Source organism: Leptosomus discolor, chromosome 2, assembly GCF_034619465.1.
Source record: "Leptosomus discolor isolate bLepDis1 chromosome 2, bLepDis1.hap2, whole genome shotgun sequence".
Classification (NCBI taxonomy): domain Eukaryota; kingdom Metazoa; phylum Chordata; class Aves; order Leptosomiformes; family Leptosomidae; genus Leptosomus; species Leptosomus discolor.
Window position 1 is genome coordinate 56,516,800 of NC_141392.1, and position 13,760 is coordinate 56,530,559.

General features: G+C 38.2%; 1 protein-coding gene across 1 annotated transcript in view; it reads left to right on the forward strand.

Annotated features, from left to right (window-relative positions):
• The window catches only part of CCDC170 (coiled-coil domain containing 170), a 35,846-nt gene extending 25,143 nt beyond the window's left edge, over positions 1-10,703 (forward strand). Inside the window, exons 7-10 of the mRNA XM_086461103.1 lie at positions 768-941; positions 2,179-2,421; positions 3,316-3,552; positions 10,509-10,703. Of these exons, the coding sequence (XP_086317229.1) occupies positions 768-941; positions 2,179-2,421; positions 3,316-3,552; positions 10,509-10,703 (849 nt within the window). The remainder of the gene's footprint in view (positions 1-767; positions 942-2,178; positions 2,422-3,315; positions 3,553-10,508) is intronic.
• The last annotated feature ends 3,057 nt before the right edge of the window (positions 10,704-13,760 follow it).

Here is a 13,760-nt window from a genome sequence, read left to right on the forward strand (position 1 = left end):
AAAGGCTAATTGAGACCAAGGAACTAATGCAGTTTTAAAGAGCTATCAGGGCAGGATAAAAGAAATGAAAACCAGACTAAATAATGCGTGATATGTGCTCACATCAGTAAACCAGATGCAGATGCAATTAAAATAATCTTTAAAGCAATTTGTAAGCCAGTAACTGTTATCTCTAAAACTTGCTGTTCCAAAGAAGGGTGGAAGACTGACCCTGTTAACATTCCTGCGCTGCCTCAGACTACATCGGATCTCACCCGTGGCATCCCTGGTACCAGTTATATCTGCTTTATTGCTCATGGCAGTGGGCAGTCACAGCACTTGCAATTAGTTGGGACGTAGCCATCCTTTCTGACTTCTCCCTGCCAATGCATGATTATGTAGAACAGCAGAGCCACAGACAGGAAATGGAATCAGAAGCAGACATACATACCTAGTACCCTTCTTACTGCAGAGGAACAAAACAGAGTCTGGTCTTGCTAAGAAGATAAATACAGTAGGTCCAGGGATTTATGGAAAAAATAAATGTTGACTAAAAAGGGACAAATGCAGAATTTGCAGTTGTCAGGAGTGTGTACTATAAACACATATATATTTATATAAACATATATATATACAAAATGTTTTTCTAAACATTATTTCTTGTGGATTGTGGACTTGACTATGCATAGTTAGTTGCCAGTGTAGGGGGAATTGCTTTTAAATTGTACTTCAGGACTTTTAATGAAGTTTTATTATTCTTTTGCCCACTTTTCCACATCCTGTCTTAGTATCTCAAATTTCTGGAACAACTTAATGAGAAGATGAAGCTGGATAGCCTAGCAGCAGAGGTTGGATTTGATATGAATGTGGATGCAATTCTAGCCCGGGTAGAGCAGTTAGTGAAACTGGAAGGTGATGCAGTGATTGAAAACAAGACTATGGCATATAGCCTAAGAAGGAAGGTAGGCAAAAAAGACATAATGTTAACTGTTTGTTTCAAAGATAAACATTGTTATGGCTGTATTTCTACAGTGGCTTGCTAGAGGCAGCAGATTGGAGCTTCATGTATGTACAAGGAATTTCAAAGATGTCCATTACATAAAAAGAAGATAGTAAACATTTGCAAACAGCTCAACCAGACTGCGTATTAGTACAGCTAAAACTGCCACTCAGTTAAACACGTAATACTGCTTTTCACAACTTCTCAAATGAGTGTATGAAGATTACACATGTTTATCTGTGTCTGTATGTCTTTTTTAATGCACATTTGTAATATACTTCTGTAAACAATTACCGTCGATATTTAAATCTAAAAGGATCTGCTGGGAAGGGGGTGCGCCTTACAAACTTCTCTAGAAACTAGTAGGACATTGGTTGTAATTCACCAGGAGTGTCAACATTTCCAACAAGAGCTGTGCTCCTTTAGGAGCAAATCTGTTCAAATTTGGTCAGACACCCCTGTGTCATCCTGTTGTGACAGAGTGAAATCTTCTGGCTTTAGGCTTATCGGAATGATTTAGAGCTTAGTATTGGGTCTGTTTAAGGTTTAAAACAACACTGTATTTTTTTCTGGAAGCAACTGCCTCACTATCAGGGCGTACAGTACATATGTTAATACTCCTCAGATGTTCCAGAATAGAGTCTGGCAGCTCAGCTCAGGTGAACTGAAAACAGGTAGCTCACTGAGCAGCAAAATTACAAAACTAAGCTGCGGGACCTCGTATTGGAGCAGTGGATGAAAGCTTTCTTATTTCTGTATGTTGATTCTACTTCTCGCACACTAGCCTTAATTAACCTATTAAAGAAGGAAATACCTTAAACTACCACCATGGAAACCACTGTCTCCTTAATGAATCTCTCTTCCCTCTTGCATTTGACTGGTGTCTTGATACCTCAGACAATCTCAAATGTTGTGAATGATGCACAAATATTTATGTTCAAATAGGGTGCAGCCTATATGTAGATTATTTCTAAAAGGTAGTGCACAAATTCACGGATGTAGAAGCACAAAGAATTGGTAATACAAGAGGTATCAAGTTAGCATATACATGTTTATAATGCTTTACGGAATTCTCAAGAGAGGAATAGGAGTTCGGGTTAAATATGCAACATGGGGATTAAATTTGCAAAACAAATCTGTGTAGTACCATTGCCTTTCACACATATTTTTTTCAAATATCCTTGTGTTTGGAAAACTAGTTGAAGTCTCAGAAAGCAAAACTTGAAAGCAAAGAGCTGCACATGAACCTTCTGCGGCAGAAAATAACCCAGCTGGAAGAAGAGAAGCAAGTAAGGACTGCCTTAGCTGTGGAGAGGGATGAGGCCAATCTTGCTGTCAGAAAGTTGCATAAGATGATAGAGAGGTTACAGAAGCAGCTTGATCTGGCAAAGGAAACGAATACTGATCTCAAAGCCAAGCTGTCTGAAACCAATGAACTTAAGGTGAGTTAAGAGGTTACATTTGTGCTTCTATCCATTTTTCTCTTCTAGTTGGATACAGCTGGAGTTCATTTACAATAACTGTGTTTATGGAGAACTGGTCAAATCTATCTAGGTGGAGAAAGCAAGTGTAATATTCCAATGTTTTGGGTATTTTGCAATTTGTCTTGATATACGAAGTAGTATCTGTAAAGCACAATGCAAATTTTCAGGCTAGTGTAAAAAATACAATATATGCATCCCTTTCTTTCCTGTTGATATGGCTGTAATCTTATATTTTCCCATATGTTGCTCACAGAACATCTATCCTGATAGTATGGGGGAAAAAGGGTTTTTTCCCACATAGAACAGGCAAGATACTAAATTTTCATTGTTCCTGTGTTTTATTACATTGTAGCAGTAATAAATTACCTGCTTTAACTCAGGTGAATACAAGTAGTTTGCAGTCATTGATAGCTTGCCACTGCTGGAAGACAGGAAGATTAATTTTATGTGAGTTTGTGTCTTGTAGCTGATGGAGTGAAGTAGATAGATAGGTAGGTGCATGTTCCAACTGAACGATTTTTACTATCAAAACATTCAGCAACTCTTGTTCATACTATTTTTCCAGGGGCTAACAGAGAGTGGACTCTCACTGTGGGTTTTTTTCTGTCCAGTTACCTCTTTTCACAAAATCTGCAGAGAATATACTGTGTTTGAAACAAAAATCTTTTTGTTAATTGAGTTGAAATTGGCCAGTCTCCTTTAGTAACTTTTCAGTTCACAGGTACGTGTGATTTCATCAAGAACCTGTAAGAAACCACATTAAAGTGCTTACTCATGATTACTCCTGATATTTTTATTATTTGTTCATGTTAGATGAAAACATGTGACAAATTTCACATTATGTTATTGCAGATCAAAACTTTGGAGCAGAACAGAATGATAGAAGAGCTCAATAAATCTCAAGGCAAATTGGAAAGAATGAAAGAAAAGGCTGAGAAACAACTTACGTCTGTCAAATCAGAACTTCTTTTAAAGGACCGTAAAGCTACTGAAGACAAAGAAAAAAATAAAAATATGTTAGAAGCAGTTACTAGTGAGATGAAAGTGCTTAAAACAACCCTTGCAGAATTAGCAAAAAGAGAGAGACAGGTAGGTATATAGGTATTTGGCAAGTGCCAGCTGTCACTTAGAATGTGATGCAGGTGAAGCAGCTACCCAGCTGACCTGAAAACTTTCATGAACATTATTAAACAAGGAAATTTGAGCTCAGACTTGTAAGCCAGAGTGGCAGTTGTGATTCTGAGAGGGAAAGCTATTCTTCAAGTTACATATGCAAGAGAATGAATAATAAATACAGGCATTGTTTTCTTTGTTCATTGCAAAGTATTAGATCACCATTTGGAGAAGTATAAAAATGCTTTAAAATCCTACTATCTTTTTAAGGTATATTTTTTCCGTATATCTTGGGTATAAAACTTATGAACTTCTCATCCATTTCCTTTCTTCACAAAAAGGGCTGTCAAGCATTGGAACAGGCTGCCTGGGGAAGTGGTTTAGTCACCATCCCTGGAGGTATTTAAAAGAGGTGTAGGTGTGGTGCTTATAGGGACATGGTTTAGTAGTGGAATTGGCAGTGTTAGGTTTACAATTGGACTAAATGGTCTTAAAGGTCTTTTCCAACCTAAACGATTCTATGATTCTACCATATGTAGGGCATAAATTCAATGAATGTTGGAAAAGATCTGAAAATTTAAAAACCAAAACCCCCCAGACTTAATATTGAATATAAATACTTTGGATTCGTTTGTGACATATAACATATGTTTAGGTAAGAAAAAATTTTGTGTTAACTCACCTTGGGGAGGGTGTAAGGAGTTTGTAGGAAACACATTAGTAAATGTGTTCCGTCTAATTTCAATAAAGTGTGAAGTATATATGCAATTGACCTGCATATTATGTATTGTAACGACATTATAGATGACATAATTGTTATAGAATCATAGAATCATAGCATGGTTTGGGTTGGAAGGGACCTTAAAGATCATCTAGTTCCAACCCCCTGCCATGGACAGGGACACCTTCCACCAGACCAGGTTGCTCAAAGCCCCATCCACCCTGGCCCTGAACACTGCCAAGGAGGGGGCAGCCACAGCTGCTCTGGGCAACATGTCCAGTGTCTCATCACCCTCATAGGAAAGAATTTCTTTCTAATACCTAATCTAAATCTATGCTCTTTCAGTTTGAAACCATTACCCCTCGTCCTATCACCACACTCCCTGGTAAAAAATCCCTCCCCATCTTTCCTGCAGGCCCCCTTTAAGTACTGGGAGGCCACTCTAAGGTCTCCGCAGAACCTGCTCTTCTCCAGGCTGAACAACCCCAACTCTCTCAGCCTGTTCTCATAGGGGAGGTCTCCAGCCTCCTGATCATCTTCATGGCTGTTCTCTGGTCCATGTCTTTCTTACTCTGGGGGCCCCAGAGCTGGACACAGCACTGCAGGAGGGGTCTCACAAGAGCAGAGTAGAGGGGCAGAATCACCTCCCTCAACCTGCTGGCTATGATTCTCTTGATGCAGCCCAGGATGCGATTGGCCTCCTGGGCTGCGAGCACACATTGCTGGCTCATGTCCAGTTTTTCATCCACCAGCACCCCCAAGTCCCTCTCCCCAGGACTGCTCTCGATCCGCTCATTGCCCAGCCTGTATTTGTGCTTGACATTGCCCTGTCCCAGGTGCAGGACCTTGCACTTGGCCTTGTTGAACTTCATAAGTTTTGCATGGGCCCACCTCTCCAGCCTGCCAAGGTTCCTCTGGATGGCATCCCTTCCCTCCAACATGTCAACTGCATCACACAGCTTGGTGTCATCAGCAAACTTGCTGAGGGCGCACTTGATGCCACTGTCCATGTTGCTGACAAAGATGTTAAAAGATTTGGTTGTTGAAAGCCATTGGGATGCTTATTTAAAGTAAAAAAAAGTTTAATTTTAAATTCCTTATTCCAACTGCTTAGTACTTTGATAGTTTTTCCAGTTAAAATTTTTACGCTATGTGTTGGCCTTAGTAATGACTCTGGATGAAATGCAAAAATGCTATTTCAAAAAATGACTCTAGAAAAATAGATTTTTTTGGAGAAAATGAGTACATGGAAAAAAGACCAACAACCTCGGGATCTTTCTTCCTGGAAAGCTTTAGCGCTGTTTTGTTTTATAATGAAGGTTAGAAATGTGGCAGGAAAACTTAATTTCTTCGTATGTCTCATGAGGAAACAAAGCATCCTGCACGCAGAAGAAGGTATAAATTATTTTCAGGAAATTATTCCATGTAATCTTATGTAGAGTACTTGCTAAAAACACACAAATGTTGAATTTTTACTATCTGAACCAAAGGCGTTTCAAGCCACTTGAATACTGTTGCAGTGTTCTTTGGCCGAATTTGAAGAACATGGGAGAAGTAAAGTAAGTGGGCTGCAAAGTGCGGAGTGGTCAAGCACAGCATAGCACTAGTTCTCAAGCTTTCTGGGTTAGTGAAAGAAAAATGTCGACTTATATTTTACCAGCATCCAGAATCATCTGCATCACAGGAACATTTCAAATACTTGCAAGTGGAACTGTACTACTAAGCTAGGAACAAAGCTGTTTGCAAAGCCAATGCCTGGTACTTGTGCAGTGCTGATAAGCAGTAATGGCATTTTGAGAATATCAGAATTGCCGGTAATATTCATAGCATACTCTCCTGTATCTTTCTTTACAGTTTCCTTAGCTAAAATCTGTTCTTAAAATAAAGCTACTGTTGCTAAAACAAGGAATTAGTTCCAAACTCTCTCACTAATTAACACATGAGGTTTTTCCTGATTTCTTCTGAACCATCATCCAAGGAGAATTCATTCCTTATCCTCAACCGTGTGTAGTTCTTCACCTACTTTGGACTTGCTCGTTCTTCCTGCTCGGGGAAGCTAAACAAGATCAGACTTCTCTCACTTTCTGTAAAAGGTAGCAAATATAGATGTTAAATACTTTTCTGGGCATTTGTGTGTATATATTTAATCTGAATATAAGCACAGCCATGTCATCTGTATGCATGTTAAGAAAACTGCTAGAAACTGAAATTGCTGTTCCCTGATGGAGTTGGTGTGGCCAGGTTGACCACTGGTACATGCATTTGCATGTTTTTTCAGGTATACTCTGCTTTCCATGGGTATCAATATGTGTTACGTTAAATAACATCTTAATAATGTGTCGCTATTTTCCATGCTGCCAAAATGAAATGTATGCAGAATTGAACTACTGCCAGCTGGTTAAGACAAGCATTTCCTATGGTCATAAAGAAAGACAGAACATACCCAAGTGAAGTCAGAAATTAATATAGGATTGAAATAATTTAACTCACAATTGGGATTTAACACAGTGTTTCTGGTTGTTCTTTGCTCTTTAGCCTATTAATTCCTTAATTCCTACTAAGTTTAAGAGGAAAATTTAGGTTTGGCACTTATGTATTTTGTTCCTTTTTTTTTCTCTTTTTTTTTTTTTTTTTTTTTTTTTTTTAAGAGAATGCACAGAATTGAAGCATCCGAATTGTTAGAAGCAAAGCCCTGTAAGCAGGGTGTAATAACACTGCCAATCTGCTTTAGGATGAAGAGTGGTGGCAGGCTACAGCTCTGGTGGCTGTAGCGCATAACAGCAACGTGTGCGTATTCTTGGGTAGATATATAAAACCATTTAAAAAAATGGTGTTCAAAGCATTATTAAATCATACTGCAGAGTAAAAACCACAGAGAAGTGAAGCTATATGTGAAGAGTAGAAAAAGTAGAGATTACTGGAATGGATATATACTGGGGAATTACTTGGATATATTGAAATTTTAGAAAAATAAGTGTAAGTTTGCAGATATCTGTACTGGATTTCCTCTGTGGGGTGAACAGAAAACCTTCCTGTCTTAACGTGTCATTATTGCATGTTTCTGAATATAAATAAATATCAACATAGCTCACATTAATTTAATAAGACTAGATAAAGTTTAATTTATGCATGATGACTGATGACAAAAGGATGTTTGCAGAGACCGATAACATCGGTATATGGTTACTGCAGTCAATTACAGATAAAATTCTGAATGTATTTTATTTTTATATCAATTTGGCTCAAGTCCTTATTTGCAGTAGTACTTGGAGTAAGAATAGAAAGGTCAATGTTTTGGTTGTGTTTTTGATAGTTTTGCTATAAGGATTTTTTCCAGTCTTAGGTTTTTTTGCTTTCTATTGTAATAAGACCACTTCTACTTTCCTATAGGCACAGCCTGAAAACAAAATGTAGTGTCGTTCTTTACTTCTGCTCCCCTCTCCTGGTATCTTGGGTTAATCCTCTAAATTGCATTAATTTCCTCTCTTTTACTTCAGATAATCTTACTCACTGGATGGAAGGTGCAAAGAAATTTATCATGAGTGCTTACTGCTGTAGCAAGCCTTTGATTTTGAGTCTTTAGTGATGTTTATCTTTCATTATTTCTCTACTTCAAATTGCAACTGTCTTAGAAATATTAACTGCTATTGAAGAAAGCCTTAAACAGAGAGTTAGGTGGTACTTCTAGTATTTCAGCAGAACTGTTGTGTTCTCAATACCTCTGTTGTATTCTTTGTAAAGCTGAAATACGCTTCTCATGTAATTTTTTTTCCTAGATTTTATATGTTTTAGTGGAAGTCTTAAAAAAATTGTTCGTGATGCACTGTATCCACTTAAGAGTATAAACATGCGTCTTGCTCTCCATGCGAGACATGTGATAGCGTTCTAAAGATCATCCAGCATGTATTGTATGTATTGTCTGTTGCTTTTGTCTTTTTTTTTTTTTTTTTTTTAAATTCAGATTGATGTCCTCTGGTGGGGCATTTTTGCATCCAAGAGTGGTGGCTCTCTTTGTCAGTTTATGTGGAGAATTTCTCTTTGTTGTCGACCCTTTTTCTGCATTTTCGCTGAACTACAGCTTTGTCTGCACTGTACTTTATATGCCACAATATAATAGTCAGAAAAGTTGTTTTTCTGTCTAAGTGTTATTCCATTAAAGCAGAAAAAAATCCTCAAATCACAAATTGTGAATCTGAAATTCACATAAATGAATAGCTTAAAGGATTTCTTTAAGGGCTCTGTGTGCTTTCTACTTTAGGGTATTTGCTGATGGAAGTTATTGAATTCTTAACATATTTATTGTCCGTTCAGTATAGCTATGACCTTCTTCTCCCATCAGAAAAAAAGAGTGAAATGATTGTGTATACATTTTAATTTGTATTTGTTTGCTCTGGCAAAATCCTGCTGGACCAGTAATCTGCATCAATGCATCAAACTTATTTTAATTGTATTTGAACATGGTTGTAGTGCAATTTGGTTTACTCACAGTTGCTGTAATTAAGTTGATCAGCTTGCAATAGCAAAGATATGAGAGCAAGAAATTTGGTGCTGAGTGCAGACCCTAATGTGCTCCCAGGGGGGATCAGTTGGGTTTGCTGTATAGACATCTTGTGGGGGGTTAATTCATCCAAAGAACGGATCTTTGCAGAGGGCTGCCTTGATCTTTTAATGTAAAGTCTGCATGGAAAGAAACTCCAGCTCTGCCGCCTGCTTGTTCTCTCTGTGATCCAGATGTTTAAAAAAATCTTTAGCTTTTGCTAAATTGTACTTGCCTAGCACACTGCCAGAGCTCCACATCAGTGATCTCCTGGCTTGATGATGAAGAGAATATATGAGAACTTGAGGTTTTTTGCTGTTACATTGTTCCAATGTTTCATCCAAGACATCGCACTGCCTTGTTAAGACAGATAGCTGGGACTGAGTTTTCCAATCCTTCTGCCTTAAGCTCTCTTGGTTTCCATATTGTCTTTTTGTACTGATGGCAGCTCCTTAGGGTTTGTACTGGGATAAAATGCACTGTCTTTGGCAGAGTCTTGGAACAGAGACCCTGTTTTCACGGTTTTTGCAGCTTGCTTCACAGATGTGACAACTGCTTTAGAGTTCTGCACAGTATTCTTGGGGTTGGACACGTATTTCAGGAGTGCTTGTATCTCCGTTTCAGGAGTGTGCTTGTCTCCTCCTTACCTTTAGCCGTTGGCATGATTGGTGGAGTGAGGGTGCTGCCACAGCACAAATCTGACTTCTTGATGGGTTTGATGTTTCTGTGGCATTTTGGGTGTCTCATGCTTGGGAATGGGGATCTTGACATTCAAATAGATAGCAAGCATATTTCGTCAAATAGGAACATTTTCCTCTTTTAATTATGTTTTGATGATAAGGGCTATTAAGGCATTGGTCATTTGGGCTGTGTAATGCATTGTCCATCGAAGAGGCATTGAAGTTTGACTTACAATGATCCGTACTGTGAGCTGAGAAGAGTAACTCGGCATTCATGTCCATCTGACCTTAAGTTTTTAATCTAGTTGCTGGCAGGTTCACTAGTGATGACAATTACTTGTGAATGTCTGCCCGCTTGGAACTGCAGAGAAAAGGCTAGTTTCTTTAATTACTTTGCCAAATACCCTTCCTACGATATATTTTCAGCAGCTATGCATAGAAGAACAATGACTATTTCCCCTGCTGCATCCCGATTCCAAGTCAGAGTCAGACTGAAGGATACGCCAAACCTCCACCTTTCTTCTAACTTCCTCCTTTCTGCCATGATTTCCACAAGAAAGTGCAGGGTGGAGGGGAGTGGTGGCAGGCAGTGGTCAGGAGCTGGAGGTCAGGACCAGTGCCTTAGCCCGTGCTGTGGGATGCGCCCACCACAGTTTCCAGTTGCCTGTATAGTTTGCAGCCATCTAGGTCAAGTACAACTCCTCGTCTTTTCCTCAGTTTTCACGGTTGAGTCAGCAAGGAAGATATGGCTGAGAAGAATACTAAAGAACACTTGAAAATGTGTTTTGCGTTCAAGGTCCTCAGTGCCTCAGCTGCTTAAGTGTTTTGTTATTTGATGTACGTCCCAAAAAGCTGTTTCCTGAAGACAGCTCTCTGTATTGAACAACAGCAGAAATTCCTATATTTTGCACTGCTAATACAAATGCTCGTGTATATGTTTTTCCTTTGGTTGGTATTTAATTTATTAGTAATTCCTTTCTGTTTGCTCTTGCAGCTGGCAGATTTCCGAGAGGTGGTCTCGCAGATGCTGGGCCTCAACATTGCCAGCCTGGCTCTTCCTGACTATGAAATCATTACACGTCTCAAAGGGTTGATTCACTCTCATCAGCACCACTGCTTCCCCTGTGTCTGCCTCAAAGATGTGGCAAAGGCACCAGAGGAACACAGAAGCATACAGCTTCTTAACTGAAACACACGTTTTGTGAGGAGACAGAACAAAGTAAAATTTTCTTTTGTGGTTTTCTGCCTGCTAGACATGCATAGAAAACAGTTATTTATTTCTGTTCCCTACTCTACAGTTACCAGCTTGGGCTGATTTTTAGTGTTTCAGTAGGGAGACTGAGCCAAATGGACAGAGTAAAGCCAGCAGCCTAGACATAGCAACAGAAAATCCCTGGGCAGCATTATACTTCAGTTATGAAAATGACAGGCAATATGTCAACAATGTATAGCCCTCCAGTTTTGTTGCTCAGGCATTGAAGGCATGGGCCACCTGCAGTCATTTCACAGTTTTGGGAAGTACTTCAGTGACACTGATGAAAGTCAGCTTCAGTGACCTTCCTTGTGCGTTGCCTCTGGGTGACAGGGATGAAATAGAGTGGGGATTGTCCCGCTGCTGTTCCTCTTGCAAAATGGGGCCTCTCTCTACATATTTATGCATAAGGGCTTTAGCTTCAAGACAGTTAGCTGGAAATTAGACAGACGACTATCACGATTTGGGAACAAGGAATTTTTTTTCTTCTGTTGTTTTCCTTAGTCTGCTCTTGTGCCAGAACAAAAAGTTACGCTTTTTCAGCAAAGGCTGTTTCACAGGGTCCAGTCATGTGCCTGATGTAGATGTAAAACTGCGTCATGATGCCTTGAAAATTTTTCTTCTAGCTGCTGTATTCCTTGGGCAATTAATCCATAGGCCAAATAAGTGGCAGTTCTTCTGAGTTAATAAAAGGTTATTTTAAAATGCTTATCCACTACAGAAAACAGTTGGATTACTAAAGACTTTATTTTCACAAAAGCAATGATGGGGTGTCCAGAACTACCTCTCAGTCATAAAAGCTGCTTGTCTGTCACCCTTTCTGAGTGTTTTTAACCTTCATGATTTTTTAAGAGAAATTTGAACAATAAATCTGTTTTAACAGCACACTCAAACATGATTCTGTGTTTTTAGTTGTCTCTTCCCGTTATGTATTTTGTATGGATGTGTAGCACGGTAAAGAAGACTTGCCTATTTATGTCTGACCATTTGTGGACTTTCTGCAGTATCTCAGCAGATGATAACCCACTCCCTAAAACTAAGCACACTATTTTAAGAAAAATGGGCATTTTCAAGTAAGTGTGGTAATTTTGGTATCTGGCTAGGGACTCAAAACATTATGGGTTGCTTTTGTTTCACTTGTCTCCAAAGAATCATTTCTCAGTGACTTGTTAGTAAAAAAAACCCAAAAAACCACTTAAGCTTTTGCAAAATCAGTAATTTGAGGAGATATGATAAATCATATATTCTTATGCTCCTGTGACTGTCTGGATTAAAATCAGTTTCCTTTCTTGTTTTATAATGTAACTTGTTTTTCGGATAAAGTTTAATAAATGGAATAAAGGAAAAAGCTAATATTAAATTATATAAACTTAAACTTAGGAAAGCACCACAATTTCAAAGTGAAGTAAAAAATTATAAGTATTTTTAGGCATGAAATGTTGGTTGGGAATTTAGAGGGTGGAAAAGGATGTAGTAATTTTCTAATTCTTCATGAGAGAATACAAGTAGTTTCATATTTTGCTGCTTCTATAGACACTTCTCTTCTGCTTGAGTTATTACAAAACAAAACCTGTTTTCTTCATCCACATGAATAGATATTATACAAAGTGTATTTTACCGTATTTTGCAAGTTAAATAAACTGCATTACAAAATTAGGTCCACTCAGCCCAGATAATATATTCATAACTTTAAGAAATAGTTTCTGAGAGTGCCAGTTATAAAGTAAGTATGCACATTTGGCCGTATTTTATGGTTGTGAAATGATTTCCCAATGTCTGCCAGGAGACTTAGAGTCTCCTGCCATGCTCAGCGGTCCTATACCCTGCTGCCCCGTCACCAGCCGTGGCACCAGCAGTGAAGTTCCAGCCCCGCAGGAGCCACCAGCAAAGGTCTCTGAATTACTTCAGAGGAGGCAGGTTTTCCCATGAAGTTGGTAGCAAAGCTTGATTACTGTCTTGCACGTTAAGCCGACAGAAAGCAGAATAAGGCTTTTCTAGTGCCTTTTTTACACAGGGGATAATGCTAATGTTCATCAAGGAATATGACCTCTTAGCTGACTATTAATATTCCCTGTATTTGCTTTACTTTTGGAAGAGTATTGACATCTTTCTTCATTTGGCCAAAGCAAATAAAAAAAAAAAAAGGTAATGAAATAATTTGACATGAACAAAGTTCAGGTGATTTTTGACCCATGTAATTTAATTAACCCCTGAACAAAGTTTAAACTGACTTGCAATCTTTTTTTTTAAGGTTTGTTTCATACAGCATTGAACTTAGTCTTCCTTTTGGAAAAAAAAAGCTTAGAACAGGCTTATGAATATTTTCAACATTTGTTTCAAATGTTTTCTTCTTTTTTTAAACCAAGGTGCATTCGACACAAAACAGATCTGATAAGAAACCTGAAAGTGTGTATTAAGACTGTGTCAGCAGACACCCCTCTTTCAGTAGGTTATTTTTACTAGGTTTGTTTGTACTAAAAGGTACGGGATTAAGAGTTTGCAATCTGTTCATACTTGCTCTTTTATTGTGGTAAAGGGTTCTTGATTTATCAACAGAATACATATTATAAAAAAGTAATATGTGTGAAATCACAGAATGGTACAGTTACAGGGCTAGAATATTTTTCTCCAGTTAATAGCTGAGCCAACTCCAATGAAAACAACTTCATTTCAGATTGGCAGTTAAAAAAGGCGCAATTCAACAAATTAAAATGTTGCAATTGTAGATATAGAAATGAAATCATTTACGTGCCATAAACATTGTAATAATAAAATCACAATGCAAATAGAAAATGAGTGTTACAATATGATGAGTATGTTAAAATATATGCAACTGAATTTTCGTCTAGACAGAATATTGTTGATAATACATTCTTTGAAACACTGTAGAACCATGCATTAGAACATTAATGTAGAACCATAACTCCTCGAAGAAATTAAGCGCAACAGCATTTAAATGCTTTGCAGAATTAGAATTAGGAAGCATAAAGACAG